An 18,645-nucleotide genomic window follows, 5' to 3' on the forward strand; every position below is an offset into this window, starting at 1 on the left:
TCTTTTGTGTTTATAATAAAGGTATCACGTTGAATCATCGCTATCAGATTATCGTTTTGGTTTGCTTTGCGCTTATCTCTTTTGTTAACTATCGCCTTTTGCTTAGTTGTGTTAATGTTTATGATAGATAATCTTATGATTTATGCTTAGTGGCAGGCGAACCAATTGATTTCGGCTCGGATTATATATACATATACAAAAAAAAGAATATTTGAAATGTATGCACATAATAAAATAATACTACTCAGCTAAAACTGATAAGGAAAAGCGAAAACTTGACAATGAAAAAAAGGCAGAACCTAATATGTAATCCGCAAAACCTACTTCCCCACACTGAATATTCAGATGTCATGATGAAAATAACAAAACAAATATGACTGATGATAAATCAGACAACAAAAAAAGAAAATTATATTAAATGAGATAAGTTTAACACGTTCAGTCAATTAACCTACATTTATTAATCAATTACAATAGTTGCTCATTCAACACCACCTCCTTGCTTAATCTAACTCTCTTTTCTCATATGTGACAGTTTCCTTTTATTACACTAGTTGTTAGATGTTTTTTTTTTTTTCTGATGAGTGAATAATCTGTCTTCAATTGTATATTTTGCCCTTTTTTTCTGTCATAAAACTCTCAAGCCATTTGAATGTTAGGTTCAACCTAATTGAGAAAATTTTCTATTGAAGATTGAGTATGTATGTTTATATGTTGAATGTCACATTGTACAGTTGATGCAGTTTTGCATCAGCAAAGATTTTAGAAATGGTAATAGTAAATATAGGCTTTTCAGTACCTATCAAGTTTTGAGGAAGTGGAAAGGATGTGAAGGTGGCGAGGGCACATGAGCGAACTGCGCAATCAGTGATCCCATCAGACTTTTGATCTTAAGGGTTCCAAGCAAAATATATGACTGTCTTACAACATATATACACTTATACATTCAAAATTTCTGCGAAGTTAACGGGGTCGCATAGGCCAGCCTTTGTTTATCACATAGATTTAGGTGTGATTACTTTTTAAGTAGCCAAATTGAGTGAAAATCTTTTACTCTGTCAGCGTATGAAACTTCAACTCTTATTACTTCAAATGCATTTCTTAGCTTACTAGTTTTTCTAAGTGTCTAATATTTCTTGAATGCAGACAGTGGGATGTTCAGTGGCCAGGGGCGGCCCTTCCATAAAGTAAGTAAAGCAATTATTTTAGGTCCCTGATCACGCCCAACTCTAGTCCTAAAAAGGATAAGCGGTCGCTGCAAATATAATCCGGTCTAAAAGTCCGGAGTCGAATCCCACAGAGAATTAAGGCTTAGCTATATCTGTTTAATATCACTAAAAAGACAAGTTTGAACAATTTTCTAAATTATAAAGATTGAGATTTATATTTCTAACTAATTAACTAGCAAATACTAGAAAACGGTAAATTATCAACTAACGAGACAAAGGGTTGGAGACTAAATTAAAGAGGTCTAGAGTTATGATTTCCCCAATTATCGGAATCCTTCTAGCTATATTCCCTACAATTTCACCAATGTATTATCTATTGATCGTGAGCACTTTAGGTGCCGTAATTCTCTCTCGAGCAACTACAACAATTTACTAGACATATTCTCTCGAACTATGCTAGTTGGCTTTATCTAACCGCTCATTATGACCACGTCAAGGCTTTGTTATTTCTAAACCTACCTTTAAACCCGCTGTATTGATTTCTCATATACGTTAGGAGTGACGTTGTTCAACAATCACCTAAATATGTATCTTTTCTCAAGCAACACATAATAAATAGGCATTGTCAATCGATGACCATTCAATCAACAATAATAAACACGTAGTTGAACAAGTAGAGAAATCCAACGGCTCAATATATAAAAACATAACAAGAATTTATCCTACAAAAGGTTCTATCAAAACCCTAGATAACAATTTAGCTATTCATAATAGTATGTAAAACTACAATACTAAAAATCATAACCAACAATGAAAAATAGGAAGAGGAAGGAAAAACTCATTGAAGAATTCCCCGCCTTGCTCTTATTGTGTTCTTGACTCCTTAGGTCGAATCCTCAGTCTCCTTAGCCTCCTTAGGTCTATTTTTTATGTCAAAAGTGTGTCCCACCTTTAAAAATACCGTTTTTCCATGTATATATACCAAGTAGGGTCGGGCCCAAACAATTATCCCTTCTCCTACGCGAAAAAAGACAATATTTCACGTCTGGACTGCCGCAGCCGCGGTCAACCGCGGTATATGGCAGGTATACTGCCTCAGCCCGCCTCAGCTCTGCGGTCGCGGTTTCGACTGCACTTTTCACCCTGTTCTGTTTAGAATTTGAAAAAACGTAAAACATAAAAGTTGTAGTCCTTTGAGTTATCTTTCCAACCATATATTGTGGAGCCCAAATGTTGTTCTGAGAAAAAAGTTATGTGTATTTTACTAAATAGTATGCAATATGCCTACTCGAGTCTTCATTTTGTTGCTTTATCATCTGTTGATCCCTGAATACGATCCCGGCTTAATTCCTTGGGCTTTTACTCAGACTTAAAACCTCCAAATCACTTGAATTTATTCTATAATATCTATATAGCTCGGAATCACTCCTACAAGGCATAAAACTCATCGTTAGTGCAAAACACTAGCGATTAAAGCGCAAACTCAACTAAAGTGCAGTAAATTAGAGTGTAATAATCGACTAAAATACGCAATTATAGCCTAACATTAGCCCCATATATGTGGGGGGCCTATTTTTTGTTATACTATAATAGATTATGTATAAGTTTAAAAAAGAGCTCTGTAAAATAAAAAAGTTTGATTTCTTTCTAACAAATATAGAGAAGAATGATTTGCAATTACTATGACTTCTACTAAGGAAATTGCACTTGAAATAAATATCGAACCCGAATTTCGTAAGAAACGTGTGATATATAGGAAGTAACAATTTGATGTAAATATTGATAATGAAATTTTTTTAAATCTTTCAAAGAGTCCTTTAGAGTTGATTACTTTTATACATAATAGACAAGGTTACTTTTTCTAACTTTAAAATAGATTTGAACAATTCGAAACATATGAAAATATTTTTGATTTTCTATTTGGCAGTAAAAACCAAAATCACTAGATGTTGGAAATTTGAAAAAATATTGCCTTAATCTTGAATGTCCTTAAAGTATAATAACCAATTAGATATTGACGGTTTAGATTTATTTTCTAAATTAAAAGTATCAAGAAAAATAGTACAATTAGAAGATAATAGTTTAATTGATACACTTAATCAAATAAAAAGATTTAATTCTTTAACAAATGCCTAAATTGCTTATAGAATAATGTTCATAACTCAAGTTACCGTTGCTTCAGCGGAAAGAAGTTTTCAAAACTAAAATTGATAAAATCTTACCTAATAACAACAATGTCACAAAAAAGGTTAAGTGGATTAGCTATAATATCAATTGAGAAATACTTATTAGGAGTTATTGATTATAAGAAAATTAAATAATTTTGTATCTAAGAAAAGTTAAATAAAAATAGACTTCAAATAAATAATAAAACAAAATTTAAAAATTAAGGTCTCTCATAAAATTTAGTTTTAAGCTACAAAATTCGTCGGGCCGCCTCTATCAGTGGCTGCTGCTGTTTGTTTTGTTTGGATATATAGAATCTTCACATCCAAGTCAAAATCAATCTGTTGGTCTAAAAGTCTCCAACTGTAAATGCTCTTTCCCACAAAAACATTTTTTTTTACCAAATTTCAATAAGAATATGTAAATAATGGCAAAATAAAAATATTAAGATTAGATAGTTTCTAAATATGAAAATGGCCTACTTTCTGAAACAGTTGTCATCAAATAAAAAATAACATGACTAACATATTACAAAATTTCGTCTTTCTTCATTATCTTCTATTATCACGAATCATGTCTTTCACTCGAAACTGAATGGGGAAACGTGAGGTAGAGTACCCTTACCATCTATAGCGAAAAATACCAATCGGTGAATATGACGGTTGTACATCTTCCCTTGGAGATTGTTTTACTTTCTGTTTACTAAGGAGATTACAGAGGAGAGGAAGAGAAAAAAAAAATCTCATTCTAGAAAGGTTCCATCCCTATATATAGTCATGGAGTTCTGGCTATGTATTTAGGCCATAGCACATTCGTATCACGTCCGTTTTTGTCATCCCCTGAATATTGTCCTTCGACTTGGCAGACGCTGCGGACACGGGATTTGGAGCAAATCAGGGCGTCTTTCTACATCCCGTTGTTTGGACATGGTCCCGATTGGGTCGACCTCAGCGGTCAGATTTTGACCAATACAGTTAGTCTCTCCGTCTGCCAGGGTCATCCCTGGTCGGGCCCGATGGACGGATGATGATTTTCACTTATCGAAGAGAAATCTGACTGTTTACCCCTTGGGTATGATTTTCAGAATCAAGTGGTGTATTGGCGCCCTTTCGATATCTCTGAGCCGTTGCGGCCGTTTCGGAACCGAAACATCGTTTAACTTGAAACGTTAATCGTGGTTGTCGCCATTATGACACACGTTCCCAGGGGGTTGAACCGTTTCGTGCCCCATCAACTTCAATTGGCGACTCTTGGGTTTCGTGCTCGGGGAATTTATGCCTCTTATAAATAGAAGGATTTCACCATTCGAGTGACACACTTCCTTGCCTTTACTTGAAAGAATTTTGCGAGTCTTCTTTTCTCTTGATACTCCGAATTTTTGGTTTCCTCCGGTTAGCCAAGAACTTTCATCTTTTCTTTTCTTTACCCCTTTCCTTTATCAAACTGATATAAATGGCTAGTGATTCTTCTCGCGCTGACCTTCCCGCCATAACTCCAGCGTCGAAAGATGATGTTGTGGACGCTGGAGGAGTATAAGTGGTAGAGGATGAAGAGGTCCCGTCGGTGACTGAGATCTTGCCTCGCCCCGGGAAGGCATGGACTGATTTCCACAGTCCCGTCGGGGAGCAACCGGAACCCCCTCCCTCCGTCATTAATGAAGAGGGGATTGCAGACCTGAGGGCTAAGTGGGGAATTCCTCAATATGTCGAAATAGTGTCGGTGGTGGGGGACGACATAGTCCATTTCGACCGCCCAGGGTATTGTACGTTCTACGCCTACCCTTTTTTTGTTGGGTACACGCTTCCTCTCCCTCTCTTGTTGGTATACTTTTGCCGCTTTTACGAGGTATGCCCGGCTCAACTTACGTCGTACCTATATAAGTTGTTCCTCATGCTGCTCAAATTTGCGGAGCTTGCCGGCCGTGAGATCACTTTGGAGCACATGCTCAATATCTTCTCCCCTCAACTCATTCGTGGCACGATGATTCACATGCACCACCGAGGGTCGAAGAGCTTGGTGGTAAAGATGGACGACAGAGCCAATCGTCGCTTCTACGAGAACTATTTTTATGTGCGTACCGAGCATCTTGTGGCAGATCCTACAGGGTTCCCTGAGAAATGGAATTTTGCACGTAAGTCCTTATACTTTGGGTCGGAATGATACCCGACTGCTTTCCCTTTGAATAGTACGAAAACTGTTTGTGTTTTCACAGCTGCGAAACTGCCTCCCCCACCCGTTGATGGCATCCGCGAGTGGGTGAGCGCCTTCCTTCCTCATACGGCGGGGGTCTGCACATGGTCATCCTTCTATGAGAATTATGGACGCAAGACCCTTACTGGTGAGTAATATCATTTTTGTTTGATGTACTTCTTCCTTCTTTTCCTCCTTTTTTTTTAATTTTATTTCTTATGTGATGTTTGTCGATGTTAGGGAGAGTACGAAGAGCGAGGGCTCCCCCATTAGCTTTTCGTCAGCCTTCATCGTTTGCTCGCCCTGCTTTAGCATCTATTGTCTGACCTCAGTTGAATCTACAGTTGTTGTAGTACGCATGACGGCTACCCCTCGAGCGAGGACTCCGACCCCTGCTATTTACCCAGCGAAGAGACCTTTCCATACTGCAGAAGGGGAAGGGCCATCAAAGAGGCGGCGGGTGGAGACTGAAGCGGCTCCTGCGGCTGTGATAAATCTGGAGGAAGTCCTTCCCTTGATGGGGTTGGAGGCGGGAGTTGGCGCCAATCCACCCATGGAAATAGAGCCAGCCATTGTGCCTGTCCCTCCGGAGGATATCCTGGCCGCGAGGATTGACCAATAACCTGCCGTGATGGGGGGTTAGACTCTTGAGACCGCTGTTGCCGCTTTGGACGGGCCTTCATCTTCGGTGTCGGGGTCGTGCTTCCTCATCGGCCGCAGAAAAGGGGAAGGGTGTCGTAGTTGACAACTATGAATCTGAGTCTGATCTTGATCCTGACGATGTTAGGATGTTTGAGAAGGGTCTTACCTGTTCGGTGGTTCATGCGGGGGGTTCATCCCATATTCTTGAGATCTCGTCGGACATCAATCTCCTGGGGGATACAGAGGACCTGGTGCCGCCGTTTGACATCTTGTGCTCAACTGTTGAGAATGCAGCTCTTCGGGACGTTCTCGATATTGACTTAATGCATGAAGTGGCCACTATAGGCCTGAGAGTACGTTACATTTTTCTTTCATATTTCTCTCGTTTTTCTTGGTGATGTGGTTTTAACCCATCTTTTCGTTTTTCAGACGTACATAGTGGAAATAGAGAGTGCTCGTAGGGCCAACATTTGGGCTAAGATTTTCTTGAAGATGTTGGAGAAATATCGGCGTTATCGCAACAAGTGTCGTGAGATGCACGAACGGTTAAAGGCGAACCCTGGTGATCGATCTCTTGGCGAGGAGTTGGATAAGAGGGATTAGGAATTAATGCAGGCTATTCGTAGTAAGAGTGTACTCGAGGAGCAACTTTGTGCAAAGGACGAAGAGCTTGAGTTGGGCAAAGCGGTTGCTGCAGAGTGTGAATATCTTCAGGGGAAGCTGAGGTCGATGCAGTCTGAGATGGAGCAGAATCTTATCAAGGTCAAGGCGATGAGTGCGGAGTGGATGGGAAAATTGGCCGAGTTGGAGAGAAAGGTTATCAGGTTGGAGAACATCGAGACCGCCTGGTCATCGGCGTTGGTGAGGGTGGCGGCTCTAGAAAACACTATTTGCGTCCTCCGATCAGAGCAGGAGTCGGAGAGGGCGACAACCACGCTGAGGGAAGCGAGGGTCGATGAGCGTATTGGCGAGATCGACCGGGATGCGTCGTCCTTAGGAGATCGGGTCGCTGCACTTTAGGCCGAAAAGGTGCAACTGTTGGCTCAAGTCGAATCTTCCTCCGCCGTTGTTCCCCGCCAATTGCATGAGCTTTGGGTTCATGCTGAAGCCTAGTGGGACATATATAAGAGCTTGTGGGAGGCGGGCAACATTACCGAGGCCGCATATGAAGGAGCTTGGGTGAAGGCACGAGAGGCTCGTATCAACTTTAGTTATGACTCTGCAATGCCGGAAGTCGATGAGGGTGCGAATGATGAGGGAGGACTTCCTGGAGATGGTGGTGATGATGGTGGCAGTGATGACCTCGAGTGAAAGATTGTTGTCTTTGTTTTCTGTCTTCCTTTTTTTTTTATCATTGTTTCTTCCTCTTTTTAGGCTCTGTTGGTTCAAGCCGTCCGTAGTCTGCGATTGTTTGCGCAGCGACTTTGTATAAAGAGGAATTTTTCATTGCTATACGTCTTCTATACTTTTCCCCTGTTTTGCTTTCCATAACTTTGGTGCGAAGTAGAGTCCCACATGACGATTTTACTACTCTTTGGGAATTTAGTGTCACACGGGTTGAATGGGACCTTGGTGATGGCTTTGGCTAGCGAGACAGTGTTTTTCGAACTTGTGTCGAGATGTTGTCCCATCATAGTCCGAATGGTATCGAACTATTTTTCTAATAATGACCTTAGCCGTAGGGATATTGCTTTCGGGCTTTATATCAAAATATTATCCCGTCGTGAGTCCCAGTCTTTCTTTCCCTTTCTTTTTCCTGATAAAATATTACCATGTAGTTATTCGATCGAGGTCGAACTCTTTTCTTTGGCGAAGGCCCTTGGCTTTAAGGATGTTATTCCGAACTTTCGTCGAAATATTAACCCGTCGTTGTTCAATCGAGGTGGAACTCTTTTCTTTGGCGAAGACCCTTGGCCTTAAGGGTGTTATTTTGAACTTTCATCGAAATATTAATCCATCGTTGTTCGATCGAGGTCGAACTTTTTTTTCGGCGAAGGCCCTTGGTCTTAAGGGTGTTATTTCGAACTTTCGTCAAAATATTAACCCGTCGTTGTTCGATCAAGGTCGAACTATTTTCTTTGGCGAAGGCCCTTGGCCTTAAGGGTGTTATTTCAAACTTTCGTCGAAATATTAACCCGTTGTTGTTCGATCGAGGTCGAACTCTTTTCTTTGGCGAAGGCCCTTGGCCTTAAGGGTGTTATTTCAAACTTTCATCGAAATATTAACCCGTCGTTAGTCCCGATTTTCCGTAGAGTTGGGTATCTTCTGGGGGGAGTCCCAGTTCGCCTGATTTTATTTGCATCGGGAGTGTGATGTTGGGGAGCAGAGAACGTTGTTGCTTTGCTCACACTCGTTTCACACGCATATTGGAGTTTCCCTATTTGCCTTTTTGCTTTCCAGTATGGAAATGTCATTGACGGGCGGGATGATGAATTACATTTTGACTTCGGGGATTTTCCCCTCGCCTCCCCGGTTGTTAGGTCCTTGGGAAGGCCCTTTTGGGATGCCTTCTTGGCGAGGACGAGGGAGGACCATTCAAGGGGTGTCGCTTCCTAGGGGCTGGGTTTGTTTGGTGGGTGATGTTTCGGTTGTTTTGTAGTAATTTCCCCTTTTTCAGTTGGGTTATTTCCTCGCTCGCCCGCCCGTGTGGTAATCACGTTCTTGTTCGAGCAATCGGCAGAAGGTGGGCTAGGATGATATTTGTTTATTTCGATTCAATGAGTTGGAGAATGAAGGTGGACCTGCGGCATTGCTCGTTTTGCTTGACGCTTTGATGGTTGATGGGTGTGGTGTTTTCTGAATTCAATAACTGTATTTAGCTCTCTTTCCTCTCATTTGGCCGCGAAGTGCTTAATTCTCCTTTTCCGTTTCCTTCGTTTTTTTGAAACAGTTGTAAGCGTATCATTATCGTTCTCTTTGGCGAGTGGCCATATTTCCGGTTTTCAATCTGGAGAAGATCAGGAAGTTTTCACTAAGAAATCCTTACAGACGGCGCCAAATTGTTTGACCAAAAGATATTAAAATCTTTTTTATTAAATCAATCAAAGAAGTTGAAGAGGCAAATCTTAGTCAAACATAATAAAACTCCAGATATGTAAACAAATCGTATGATGATACGTAAAATGAAATAGAAGCAACAAATTATCGAAGCTTTTCATTCTTTCTTTCACCAATTGGTGAATATGACTGTTGTACATCTTCCCTGGAAGATTGTTTTACTTTCTGTTTACTAAGGAGATTACAAAGGAGAGGAAAAGAAAAAAAAAACCATTCTTAGGAAGGTTCCATCCCTATATATAGTCATGGAGTTCTAGCTATGTATTTGGGCCATAGCCTCTTCGTACCACGTCCGTTTTTGTCGTCCCCTAAATATTGTCCTTCGACTTGGCAGACGCTGCGGACACGGGATTTGGAGCAAATCAGGGCGTCTTTCTTTATCCCGTTGTTTGGACGTAGTCCCGATTGGGTCAACCACAGCGGTCAGATTTTGACCAATACAGACTCATAATTATCATATAAAGTACCATTGGAAGAATTAGCAAGCATTATTTCAAGAAATTCATTATAATGCAAATAAAGTCTACCATAATATTAGGAGGCTCAATTAAATCATTATTAAAGTAAAGATTTCCAGGCGACCAATTATGTCACATTATCATTACATTCAAGTTTAGCACTTTAACAGAATTATAACATCTCTTTGCCATTTTTATCTTATCATTCCACCAAAATGGAAAGTAATTAAACATTTCAAATGGTTTGAAAATTTTTTGAACAAAATTTTTAAGCATTTTTGCGTACACTTTTCTCTCACGAGGATCACATTTTAGCTTCCGTTCGGACATAGATATTTTTAATTTTTTTTAACAAAAAATAAAATTAAAATATTATATGTTCATGAAATGTGATCAGTTTTAAAAAATTTTGAAGTTTAAAAACTGGTCAGTTTTTCTGTAAAATTTTTCATCTACTTACGAAATTTTATTTTTTTAAAATAAAATGCATATCCAAATATAATTTTAATTTTTAAAAATTATCTTGCAACACAAATTTAAAATCCTTTATTTTTTAAATTTCAATCAAATATATGTCGAAACGCCGGCTTAAACAAAATATCAAAACATAAAGGACGCAATTGTCAAAAATACACATAAAATTCAACCGTCTCCTTCTCCGATTGCGAAATTCCTAGGGTTTTAACATTTTAACCAAAAGCCAATACTTACCATGAAATTAGCTCCACTAGACAGCATACAAAACGCACACGACGACTCCATTTGGACGGCGGCGTGGATTCCGTCGACGGAGGAATCTCCGGCGCTACTTCTCACCGGAGGTCTCGACGAAACCGTAAGGCTATGGGACCCGAAAAACTTCACTTGTATTCAAACTTTCACCGGTCACTGCCTCGGCGTCGTATCTGTTACAGCTCATCCTACTCGGAGAATCGCCGCATCGGCTTCAATAGATAGCTTTATTAGAGTATTTGAGGTTGATACTAATGTGACCATTGCTACTCTCGAAGCTCCTCCTTCCGAAGTTTGGCAATTGCAATTTAGTCCCAATGTAAGTAAGGAATTTGAAATTTATAGTGTTCTCGTACAAATATTTATGCATAAAGTTATAGTCTTCACTAGGTTTTCATCGGTTTAGTTAGAGACTTGTATGGTAGTGCTAAGAGAACCTTTTTTTGTAACCGAGAAATCTTCTAGTTTTCTATTTAGATAGCCACACATTACAAACTGTATTCTTACCACTAGAACAAAGCGTTGGGGCTAGTGCTAAGAGAACCTTTAGCTTCAAAAAACTAAACTTTTTGTTCTAAGAGACATTATTCTCCAGTATCTGAATTATATGGTCAGGTCCAGTACCAATAGCGACAATTTAAATAGCCGACCCAACTAGTTTGAAGTTGAGGCTTAGCTGATTAAATTGAATGATGTTTACTGGTAGTTGATTATCTAGTAGTTTCTCTTTTTCCTTATCTTTTTGATTGGCTGTTGGACAAATATAATTTGTTCTTCTAGTGCTAAGTGAACTGTTAATGTTTGTCCTAGGAGTTGATATTAAGGTTAGGGAATTATGCATGTAAATTGCATTGCTATAACAAACTCTGATTAGGAGCTCGATGTAAATGTCTGCCTTGGTATATCTAGCTCAACACTTCAAATCGGTGTAACAATATGGGGTTCCCTTATTTTCACGTTTTTGTAAGGTAATAACTGATTTTACTAGTTTAGTTGATGAGATGCGGGAAGTAAGACTCAGATGGTTTGGGCACATTCAGAGGAGGAGCACTGATGCACCGGTGAGGAGGTGTGAGCGACTGGCTGTAGTGGGCACGCGGAGAGGTAGAGGGAGACCTAAGAAGTATTGGGGAGAGGTGATCAGACAGGACATGACGCGACTTAGGATTACTGAGGACATGGCCCTTGATAGGGAATTATGGAGGTCGAGCATTAAGGTTGTAGGTTAGGGGAGAGGGTGAATATTTCTACAGCACAACTGAGAGAGACTATCTAGTTAGGAGTTAGACTAGGAATGTCAGTGGTCGTCTATTGATGCAGGGCTTTACCTTCTAGTTGTACTATACCAGCCATCTATTTCGTATTTCGTATTTCGTATCCTGTATTTCATATTTCGTATCTCTTATATATTGTTGTTATTTTATTACGCATTTTTATGGTACTAATATATTATCTCCTATTGCTTTTTTTGAGCCGAGGGTCTCCTGGAAACAGCCTCTCTACCCTTCGGGGTAGGGGTAAGGTCTGCGTACATATTACCCTCCCCAGACCCCACTTGTGGGATTATATTGGGTCGTTGTTGTTGTTGTTGTTGTAGTTGATGAGCTGTGGTGCCAAAATTCCTCATAGATTTCAATTCAAAGACCTCTCAAAAAATTACTTACTGATGGTTCTTTGGAACTTCTTGTTGTTAGAAGGCCATAAGATCCTTCCTGAGTAGAAGGATTTAGATTCCCAAATATTTCTTGACTGATTATTGATTAAGCGGAGTAATGACGAATGAAGATCTAGCTCTTGAGATGTTGATGGAAAGAGCACACCTATTTGATGAAGTGGTGGATATTATTAGTAAATAGACTCTGTTTCAACCAGAAGTTTGTGCTGTCTTTGTCGTAAATATGTTTTGAGAATATCTTAGTGGATTTGAATACTTAGTAGCTGCGTTATGAAGTTTTGGTGCTCTCCTCATACTTATCTTTGTGTTTGTTCATGTAATTGGATATAAGATTTGTTGGAACCACAATGGCAATAGAGAATGTGTGGAACTTATTGATATTGAAATAGCTGCGATCCGCATATATTATGGGATTGAGACGAAAAAATGAGGAACTTTCTTTGATTAACCTATCAAATCAATCAAGTACGTTGGAATTCTAAACTAGTTTCGGTCAATTGACCTATCAAAAACAGAAGAAAAAGAACAAGATATTTTGTTTGATTATGTTCTACATTTCTTCGGTAATTGGGGTTCTTTTCCTTTATTTAAGAGTTAATTGGAGCGTTTAGTTGTTTCCTTGTCATTCCCACATGTATCTTCTTGTTTGACTTTGAAATGTATCTCATCATACATTACGACTTGCTTCTGCCAGTATGTGTGTTACTTGATCCATTGTCTTGTGATATTCATGGTTTGTGATAAAGCAATGCCTCCTTTCTAGAATTTAACTTTCCTGCACACATCTTTATGGAAAGTTATAGGTCGCCCCCTTATGGTTCTCATACTTTCCAGGGTAGCACTCTGGCAGCAGCTGGTGGTGGTAGTTCATCGGTCAAACTATGGGATACTACTCAGTGGCAACTTATTACCACATTGTCAATTCCTCTTCAAGGAGCCGCCCCACAACCATCTGAGAAAAGCAGCAACAAGAAATTTGTCCTTTCAGTTGCATGGAATCCTGATGGTAGACTTCTTGCTTGTGGTTCAGTTGACGGGACTATCTCTGTTTTCGATGTAGCACGTGCCAAATTCCTTCACTTTTTAGAAGGCCATTGCATGCCTGTTCGGTCTCTTGTGTTTTCACCTTCGCTTCATGATTCAAGGATACTCTTCTCAGCATCAGATGATGGTCATGTACATGTATATGATGCTGAGGGGAAAAGCTTGCTAACATCTTTGTCAGGTCATTCAAGCTGGGTTCTGAGTGTTGATGTCTCCCCAGATGGAGCAGCAATTGCAACAGGATCAAGTGACAAAATGGTTAGGCTGTGGGATCTTAAAATGAGAGCGGCTACACAAACTTTGACCAACCATACAGATCAGGTTTGGGCTGTGGCTTTTGGTCCGACATCAAGGACTGATGTCCGGTCTTGTATGCTTGCAAGTGTGTCTGATGACAAGAGTTTATCGTTCTATCAGTACTCCTGACTGTTGTGGGCTAATCATCTGTTCCATGCTTGTATGTTAGTATGTATCAAGAAAAATTTTGGCCTCTTTTCTGGCATGACATCATCTTTGACATTAGGTTTGAGTATCATACATATGCAATGCTATTTATTTTATGTCTAGAGAACGAATTAATTTAGCATCCAGTAGGGATTTTCCTCCAATGTCGGGGGTCTTACGTCTTAATTTTATTTTCATTTGTTTCGCTTCCAGAAAACAATCCAAATATTAGATCACAGGCACCCTATCTATCCAAGTTTGTATGCATACTGTCATGGGCTGCTTTCCAGACACGCCCCATGACCCCTTGGCCGCGCCCCATGGCGGCCTAGCAAGCCTCACAATGCTTAGCGCCATGGTTGGCCCCGTGGTCTTGGCTGCGCCAAGTGACAAGCGCGCATGCGCCTCTGTCGCCCCACCGATGCCTCTCGCCAGTGCCCAAGGGCTGGCCAATGACAACAATGCCGCGCGCGCAGATCCTGATGCCTCGCCAGCGCCCAGCTGCAGGCCCATTCCAACAGCGCCTCGCGCACAGACCCCGATGCCAAGCACCAGTGCCCAGCCTCAGGCCAGCACATCAAGTGTCGCGCGCGCCCACAACAACGCGCGCGCAGACCCTGACCCGCAAGACAAAGATGCTGCCATCGGACTTAGTTTTACCTTGTAATAATCTAAGTCCTTTTCATTGTAATCATAGGCTAGTTTACATCATTTTCATTTCAGTGTGCTTCTACAGCTTTATTAGGACTAGTCTTGTAATGTTGGTTTATTTTTTTTAAGCATTATTAAGGGGGACCAAACAATCAAACATTTTCAAGCAAGCATTTTCTGGTGTCTCTCCCCCTCGACACCGCATCATTGTAATCAGCATTTTCATTCATCAATAAAATCATCATCATCATTCAAAACCCAATTCTCTCTCAGCTTCCGCAATTTGCTCACGACATTGGTTTTCCCGCACGGCACTGACAATCTAGTCTAGCGTGCGGCGAGGACCTCATTGGCGGACAGCAACCGCACTGACATCGGTTGCTTAGCCTTACGTTGCCCTTCCAAAGAACATCAGGAAGGCGTTGCGTAACAGTTGGTATCAGAGCCTAGGCTCGACATCGGATGAGGGAACATTTGCCATCATCACCATTCCTGACCATTGTGAATCATGGGGAGCGTCTAGCATCCCTAGAAGAGACGGTTGACCGATTACGACCCATCGTGGATACGGTGCCTGATCGAAACAACAACCTAGTGCAAAGGTTGGACGACCTGGACTGCCGAATGCGGCAGGCCGAAAATGACATTGCAAACTTCAGTCGTGACTCTGACGACGACCGACAAATGGCAGCCATCGAAACTGCCAATATTCATGGCAAATTTGAGGACCTCCAACAGGAGCGTGCCGACGATTTAGCCCATCAGCAACAGGAGGCAGACAGACTAACTGCCATGCAGCAAACCATAAACGACTTGACAGACAAGCTCAATGTTGTCAATGCTGCCTTACAGAGCCTACTTCGAGAAGGCGACCATCACATCAGGGGTGCAACAAACCTCACCCCCATTCCACAAAAGCTTAAGATACCGGAGCCAAAGCCATACGACGGATCCCGGGATGCTAAAGAAGTGGAAAACTTCATCTTCGACATCGAACAATACTTCGATGCCGTGGGCCATTTGGAGGAATCCAAAAAGGTAGCGACTGCTGCCATGTATCTTCAGGGCGATGCCAAACTTTGGTGGCGGGTCAAACACGAAGCCATCAAGGCCGGTGAAGATACTCTTCAGACATGGGACGAATTGAAGGTAGCCATACGCCTGCAGTTCTTTCCCGAAAATGTGGAATACAATTCCAGGAGAAAGCTACGGGACCTCCGCCACACCAGATCAGTGAGGGAGTACGTGCGCGAATTCTCCGCACTCATGCTAAACATACGCGACATGGGGGACAAAGACAAACTCTTCGCATTCATAGAAGGTTTGAAACCTCATGCCCGTATGGAACTACAGCGACAACGGGTAGACACCCTGCCCAAGGCCATTCAAGCTGCAGAATGCCTTGGCGATTATCATTTGGGAACTCAGAACGACAGGCCCCAGCCGTCTGTCCGAGGGGGATTCAACGGGCACCATCCCAGCAATGGTGGCCCAAGCAAAAGTGGGGGAGATCGGAGTGCATCCAAAACTAAGACTCCTCCCTCCAACAGCAACAGTGCTGCATCCATCAACAACAATCAGGGGAGAAAGCCTCCTTCAGAATGCCGTCATTGCGGCGGGGCACATTGGAACAATGAATGCCCAAACATCAAGGTCAATGCTCATCAGACGGTCGAGGATGAGTTAGACACATCAGACACATCAGAAGACGACCAGGTAGGCGCCTTCAATGCAATTGTTGGCTCTATCCCACATGCCTTAGCGGGGACCAGTGCATGTCCTCCTAAGAAAACATCAGTCCCGATCACCAGGAAAGGGAAAGAAAAGATGGACGAAGGACCTCCTAAGCAAGCGAGGACCCTAATGTTCGTCGAATTGAAAGTGAACGGCAAGCCCCTTCACGCATTGATAGACACGGGTGCCACCCATAACTACTTGTCATCAACGCAAGTAGAGCGCCTAGGTCTTGTGGTACAAAAGAGCAAAGGCCGCGTCAAGGCTATCAACTCACCACCTCAGACATTGGGTGGAACAGCTACAAATGTCCCAGTGAAACTTGGCCCATACAAAGGAAGCATCGACCTGCGCATCGCAATCATAGATGACTTCGACATCATAGTGGGTTTGGAGTTCATGAGGCAAACCAACACCATACCGGTACCATATGCCAACATGCTCCTGATGATGGGAGAAAAAGGGGCCAAGCCCTGCACCATACCATGCTTTCCCATAAAGATGACCGCTGAAAACATCTCGGCCATGCAGTTGGAGAAGGTAGTCGACAGACATGAACCCCTGGTTCCGACTACCCTTTGCAGCAACAATCAGCCATCATGTCATCGGCCTCAAAAGACTGGTGATGCTCCTCCTCGTGTGAAGACTTATCAGCCATGCCACAAGGACAAGTCGGATCACTCATCACAGATGGGACCCTCGCAGCCATTACATGTCCCTCAGAGACCATGGGAAAGTGTTTCCCTCAGGTTCATCACGGGATTGCCCCAAGTCGGCAATCTTGCATCCATCATGGTTGTCATAGATCAGTTCTCAACCTATGCAACTTTCATAGCAGCCCCGCAAAACATCTCAGCGGAAGATACAACTCGACTCTTCTTCTCGCACATTGTCAAACATTGGGGCCTGCCCAAAGACATTGTTAGTAGGCGCGACTCACGCTTCACTAGCAACTTTTGGACCCATCTCTTCAGGTGTTTTGGGTCAACATTGAGTCACAACTCAGACATCCATCCACCATCGGATGGCCAGACAGACCTGTTCGATGACATGTTGGAGGAATATCTCCGCAACTTCGCAATCGGATCACAGAAGCATTGGGTGAAGCTCTTGGATGCTGCTCAACTGTATTTCAATTCTCAAAAGAGCCATCATACAAACAAGAGCCCTTTTGAAATTGTTACCGGACAGCAACCGCTTCTCCCGCAAACTGTGAATGCCTCAACCATGCCGAAATCTCCTCGAGCTGCCAACTTCTCGAGTGAATGGGAGCGCAACATGGAGATAGTGCGGAGCTATCTCATCAGGGCCCAAGAACGGGCAAAAAGGTTCAACGAACAAAAGCGTTGCTTTGCCCAACATCAACCAGGGGACAAAGTAATGCTATGCATCCCAAAGCGGTACTTGTTTGCAGAAAGGACCCATGACCCTCGCCTGCAACAAAAATACATCGGGCCCCTGCGCATTGAAAAACGCATTGGGAAGTCCACATACCAGGTAAAAACTCCATCCTGATGGAAGATCCATCCAGTCTTCCATGTCAGCCACATGGAATCATTGCGTCGCTACAACAGCAAGCTCACAGAGCAGAGGGGCGCAAACCTCCCATCCAACAACCATCAGAAACATCATCATCATCATCATAAGGCTCCGAGGACGGCGCCAACTCAGGTGGGGGAGAATGTCATGGGCTGCTTTCCAGACACGCCCCATGACCCCTTGGCCGCGCTCCATGGCGGCCTAGCAAGCCTCACAATGCCTAGCGCCATGGTCGGCCCCGTGGTCTTGGCTGCGCCAAGTGACAAGCGCGCATGCGCCTCTATCGCCCCACCGATGCCTCTCGCCAGTGCCCAAGGGCTGGCTAATGACAACAGCGCCGCGCGCCTTGATAATGTCGCGCGCGCAGATCCTGATGTCTCGCCAGCGCCCAGCTGCAGGTCCATTCCAACAGCGCCTCGCGCACAGACCCTGATGCCAAGCACCAGTGCCCAGCCTCAGGCCAGCACATCAAGTGTCGCGCGCGCCCACAACAACGCGCGCGCAGACCCTGACCCGCAAGACAAAGATGCTGCCATCCGACTTAGTTTTACCTTGTAATAATCTAAGTCCTTTACATTGTAATCATAGGCTAGTTTACATCATTTTCATTTCAGTGTGCTTCTACAGCTTTATTAGGACTAGTCTTGTAATGTTGGTTTATTTTTTTAAGCATTATTAAGGGGGACCAAACAATCAAACATTTCAATCAGCATTTTCTGGTGTCTCTCCCCCTCGACACCGCATCATTGTAATCAGCATTTTCATTCATCAATAAAATCATCATCATCATTCAAAACCCAATTCTCTCTCAGCTTCCGCAATTGCTCACGACATTGGTTTTCCCGCACGGCACTGACAATCTAGTCTAGCGTGCGGCGAGGACCTCATTGGCGGACAGCAATCGCACTGACATCGGTTGCTTAGCCTTACGTTGCCCTTCCAAAGAACATCAGGAAGGCGTTGCGTAACAATACGTTTGACCAGAGAAGCATAGCAGTTTTGCTTGAGCAACTGTCATTTCCATTATTCTAACTCTTACATGTGATCATATTTGCGATTGCGACTACACGACCAAAATGAAAAAGGTACGTGGTGTTTTTCTTATTGTTCTTGTTTTTCTTTCCTCCTTGTAGTCGACGAGCCA

General features: G+C 42.5%; 1 protein-coding gene across 1 annotated transcript; it reads left to right on the forward strand.

Annotated features, from left to right (window-relative positions):
• Positions 1 to 10,279: 10,279 nt before the first annotated feature.
• LOC104225009 (WD repeat-containing protein VIP3-like) lies at positions 10,280 to 13,794 on the forward strand. The gene is made up of 2 exons (XM_009776753.2): positions 10,280 to 10,733; positions 12,924 to 13,794. The coding sequence occupies exons 1-2, from the start codon at positions 10,395 to 10,397 to the stop codon at positions 13,557 to 13,559; spliced, it is 975 nt and encodes a 324-aa protein (XP_009775055.1). The 5' UTR covers positions 10,280 to 10,394; the 3' UTR covers positions 13,560 to 13,794.
• The last annotated feature ends 4,851 nt before the right edge of the window (positions 13,795 to 18,645 follow it).

The sequence above is a fragment of the Nicotiana sylvestris genome, chromosome 6 (genome assembly GCF_000393655.2).
Source record: "Nicotiana sylvestris chromosome 6, ASM39365v2, whole genome shotgun sequence".
Classification (NCBI taxonomy): domain Eukaryota; kingdom Viridiplantae; phylum Streptophyta; class Magnoliopsida; order Solanales; family Solanaceae; genus Nicotiana; species Nicotiana sylvestris.

Coding starts and splice junctions, on each gene's coding strand:
- LOC104225009 (XM_009776753.2), top strand. CDS start 10,395: ATGAAATTAGCTCCACTAGACAGCATACAAAACGCACACGACGACTCC. Junction 10,734..12,923: donor AATTGCAATTTAGTCCCAAT/GTAAGTAAGGAA, acceptor CATACTTTCCAG/GGTAGCACTCTGGCAGCAGC.